This window comes from Cyprinodon variegatus, unplaced genomic scaffold, assembly GCF_000732505.1.
Source record: "Cyprinodon variegatus isolate N-32 unplaced genomic scaffold, C_variegatus-1.0 Scaffold583, whole genome shotgun sequence".
Classification (NCBI taxonomy): Eukaryota; Metazoa; Chordata; class Actinopteri; order Cyprinodontiformes; family Cyprinodontidae; genus Cyprinodon; species Cyprinodon variegatus.
The window spans coordinates 303,519-308,205 of NW_015151036.1; the positions used below are offsets into that span (position 1 = coordinate 303,519).

General features: G+C 38.0%; 1 protein-coding gene across 1 annotated transcript in view; it reads left to right on the top strand.

Moving 5' to 3' along the window:
• LOC107095898 (endoplasmic reticulum-Golgi intermediate compartment protein 2-like) overlaps nucleotides 1–4,687 on the top strand; it is a 15,821-nt gene that overhangs the window by 9,868 nt on the left and 1,266 nt on the right. Inside the window, exons 9-12 of the mRNA XM_015392265.1 lie at nucleotides 3,806–3,861; nucleotides 4,046–4,144; nucleotides 4,254–4,351; nucleotides 4,432–4,509. Coding sequence (XP_015247751.1) covers nucleotides 3,806–3,861; nucleotides 4,046–4,144; nucleotides 4,254–4,351; nucleotides 4,432–4,509 — 331 coding nt within the window. The remainder of the gene's footprint in view (nucleotides 1–3,805; nucleotides 3,862–4,045; nucleotides 4,145–4,253; nucleotides 4,352–4,431; nucleotides 4,510–4,687) is intronic.

A 4,687-nucleotide genomic window follows, 5' to 3' on the forward strand; every position in this document is an offset into this window, starting at 1 on the left:
ACCTCCTTAAATAACCTGGTTGGAACTGGATCTAACATCCAAGTTTAAGGCTTAGATGAAGACAATAGTTTTGCTAACTCTGAAAGCTCGGCTGGCTACATGGTAATGAGTGGTAATAAAAGTCTGTTAGCTGATCCACAAAGCATGACACCTCCACCTCCTTGTTTCACTTTGCCTGAGATGATGAGTTCAGTCTTTGCCACATACAGGGGTTGGACAATGAAACTGAAACACCTCTCATTTTAGTGTGGGAGGTTTGATGGCTAAATTGGACCAGCCTGGTGGCCAATCTTCATTAATTGCACATTGAACCAGAAGGTCCAATTAGCAGGGTAAGATAACAGTTTTGCTCAAAAATACTGCAATGCACGCAACATTATGGGTGACATATCAGAGTTCAAAAGAGGACAAATTGTTGGTGCACATCTTGCTGGCGCATCTGTGACCAAGACAGCAAGTCTTTATGTATTAAGAGCCACGATATCCAGGGTAATGTCAGCATACCACCAAGAAGGACGAACCACATCCAACAGGATTAACTGTGGACGCAAGAGGAAGCTGTCTGAAAGGGATGTTCGGGTGCTAACCCGGATGTATCCAGAAAAAAACCCCTCAACTCTCCAGTTTCCACCAAAACTGTCCGTCGGGAGCTCCACAGGGTCAATATACACGGCCGGGCTGCTATAGCCAAACCTTTGGTCACCCGTGCCAATGCCAAACGTCGGTTTCAATGGTGCAAGGAGCGCAAATCTTGGGCTGTGGACAATGTGAAACATGTATTGTTCTCTGATGAGTCCACCTTTACTGTTTTCCCCACATTCGGGAGAGTAACGGTGTGGAGAAGCCCCAAAGAAGGGTACCACCCAGACTGTTGCATGCCAAAAGTGAAGCATGGGGGTGGATCAGTGATGGCTTGGGCTGCCATATCATGGCATTCCCGTTGCCCCATACTTGTGCTAGATGGGCGCATCACTGCCAAGGACTACCGAACCATTCTGGAGGACCATGTGCATCCAATGGTTCAAACGTTGTATCCTAAAGGAGGTGCAGGGTATCAGGATGACAATGTACCAATACACACAGCAAGACTGGTGAAAGATTAGTTTGATGCACAGTCACCAGATCTAAAAATTATTGAGCCACTTTGGGGTGTTTTGGAGGAGCGACTCAGGAAACATTTTCCTCCACCAGCATCACATCGTGACCTGGCCACTATCCTGCAAGAATGGCTTAAAATCCCTCTGACCTGTGCAGGACTTGTATATGTCATTCCAAAGACAAATTGACGCCGTATTGGCCGCAAAAGGAGGCCCTACACCAAAATAATAAATTAATGTGGCCTAAAACCAGGTGTTTCAGTTTCATTTTCCAACCCCTGTATATCCTCTGCTCTGGTTTTTCAGATAAACAGGTTTTCCGTCTGAGGAGCGTTATTCCAGAGGCTCTGGTGTTTATGTTTTTCATTGAACACATTAAGAGCTGTAGCTCCTGAGATTAGACTTTCAGCATTTTTCTTTGAAACTTCTTTTAGCATCCTGCAGTCTGCCCTCAAATTAAACCCTCTCGTACAACCAGACCTGGGAATATGGACAGTTTCCTCTAATCTGGGACGGCAGGTTTCCCATTCTTTTTAGGCTGTTTTAAATCTTTTTCAGACTCACATGTTTCTGTAGTCTTTTGATCTTGTTTCGGTTTCTCTTAACCAAAGATTTTTCCACCTCTAAAAGTGATCTAGATCTCTAAATTGCAGCAAGGAGTCGCATGTTTGGGTCTCCAATCACCTCGACATTGATTTTCCTTCATTGTTCTACAGAAAGTTTTCAAAGCTCCGACTTCCGTTGCAGTTCGGATTTTTCCCTGATGAGAATAAATTCAATTTTTGGGGATAAATTATCCAGAGGGGTTTGGAGTAAGACAATATTATTTTGGAATGAAGACTTCATGGCTTACTGCTAAGTACAGTGGAGGATCTGTGATGCTGTGGGTTAGGGTTAACCCTAACTCCATCGCTTGTAAATGCACTGCAAAAAATCTAAATCTAGATAAGTCATTTTTTTCTAAAAATAAGTGCATTTGTTCTTGAATTGAGTAGGTAAAAAAATACATTTTGCCAATGGAACAAGACAATTTACATTTAAAATAAGAAAACACAGTTGAATTCTCTTATTTCAAGTGCAGATTATCTAATTATCTTATTTTAATAGTAAAAATACTCATTCCATTGGCAAACTATCTAATTTACCTACTCAAATTAAGGGTGAAAAGACTTAATTTAAGAAATTTGTACTTATTTCTAACTCGTTTTTGCAGTGTGGTCTCTACAAAAAAAAAACGAAAATGGGTAATTTATTTATTCACACTGGAAAAATGATCTAGAAATAAGTAAAACTTTCTTAAATTAAGTGTATTTACACTTAATTTGAGTAGGTAATGAGATATTTTGCCAATGGAATGAGTATTTTTACTCTTAAAATAAGATATTTAGATAATATGTACTTGAAATAAGACAATGCAATTGGGTTTTCTTATTTTAAGTGTAAATTGTCTTGTTCCATTGGCAAAATGTCTCTTTTACCTCCTTAATCTGAGAACAAATGCACTTATTTTAAGAAAAAATTACTTCTCTAGATTTAGATTTTTTCCAGTGCAGTCTTTCACCTGGATAATAAACTACACTGGAAAAAATCTAAATCTAGAGAAGTCATTTTTTCTTAAAATAGGTGCATTTGTTCTCAGATTAAGGAGGTAAAAGAAACATTTTGCCAATGGAACAAGACAATGTACACTTAAAATAAGAAAACACAAATGCATTGTCTTATTTCAAGTACATATTATATAATGATCTTATAATAAGAGTAAAAACACTCATTCCTTTGGCAAACTATNACTTAATTTGAGTAGGTAATGAGATATTTTGCCAATGGAATGAGTATTTTTACTCTTAAAATAAGATATTTAGATAATATGTACTTGAAATAAGACAATGCAATTGGGTTTTCTTATTTTAAGTGTAAATTGTCTTGTTCCATTGGCAAAATGTCTCTTTTACCTCCTTAATCTGAGAACAAATGCACTTATTTTAAGAAAAAATTACTTCTCTAGATTTAGATTTTTTCCAGTGCAGTCTTTCACCTGGATAATAAACTACACTGGAAAAAATCTAAATCTAGAGAAGTCATTTTTTCTTAAAATAGGTGCATTTGTTCTCAGATTAAGGAGGTAAAAGAAACATTTTGCCAATGGAACAAGACAATGTACACTTAAAATAAGAAAACACAAATGCATTGTCTTATTTCAAGTACATATTATATAATGATCTTATAATAAGAGTAAAAACACTCATTCCTTTGGCAAACTATGTAATTTACCTTCTGAAATTAAGGGTAAATACATTAATTTAAGACATTTTTACTTATTTCTAGATTGTTTTTCCAGTGTAAGAGGACTGATTGGAAAAAAAGAAAGTGTACACTGCAAAAATGATCAGAAATTAAGTAAAAATATCTTTAATAAAGTGTATTTACCCTTAATTTGAGCAGGTAAATAAGATAGTTTGCTAATGGAATGAGTATTTTTACACTTAAAATAAGTTAATTAGATAACATGCACTTGAAATAAGACAATGCAATTGATTTTTCTTAATTCAAATGTAAATTGTCGTGTTCCATTGGCAAAGTGTCTAATTTATCTCCTCAATTCAGGATAAAATGCACTTATTTTAAGAAAAAATGACTTATTTAGATTTATATTTTTTGCAGTGTAAATGTTCAGCACAGACTAATTTCCTTTTGTCTGTCTTCTCTAGGCCTATCCATCATCCTCAGGGCCACGCACACATTGCAGCTTTTGTGAGCCATGAAGGTAAGTAACAGTTTTCCTTACTGGTGTCAATTTTATAACCAATATGCAGAGATGCACAATTTTATCGGCTCATACTTTTATTTGAAATGACCAAAAGGAGCAAAATATTCAAATTCATAAATACCAAAGACTTGGGATGTTTTAAAGGGAATTTAATCTCGTCTTTCCTCTCCTCGTTTTGCAGCGTACAACTTCTCTCACCGGATAGACCATCTATCTTTCGGCGAGGAGATTCCAGGCATAATCAATCCTTTGGACGGCACAGAGAAAATCACCTCCAACAGTACCTTTCAATCCAGAATAACTAAATGATCCCTTTTCTGTCATACTCATAATTTAACAGATGGCAGGCTGTCTTTAACTTGCTTTTTTCCTCTCCATCCTGACTGCAGATAACCAGATGTACCAGTACTTCATCACAGTGGTGCCCACCAAGTTGAACACATACCTGATCTCTGCAGACACACACCAGTTTTCGGTGACTGAGCGGGTGAGTGGGGAGAGGGCGGCGCTGAGGATGGGTAAAGCCGGAAGAGTGTCCTAACCGTCGCTGTTCTGCTTTTGTTAAAGGAACGGGTAATAAACCATGCAGCGGGCAGCCACGGCGTCTCCGGCATCTTCCTCAAGTACGACACCAGCTCCCTGATGGTGACGGTCAGCGAGCAGCACATGCCGCTGTGGCAGTTCCTGGTGCGGCTGTGTGGGATAATTGGAGGAATATTCTCCACTACGGGCAAGTTTCACCTGTTTACGGAAGAGGATTAGGGCCACTGGAAAAAAAAAAAAAAGTTAACAGATTAAACTTGCCCGTAGTGGAGAATATTCC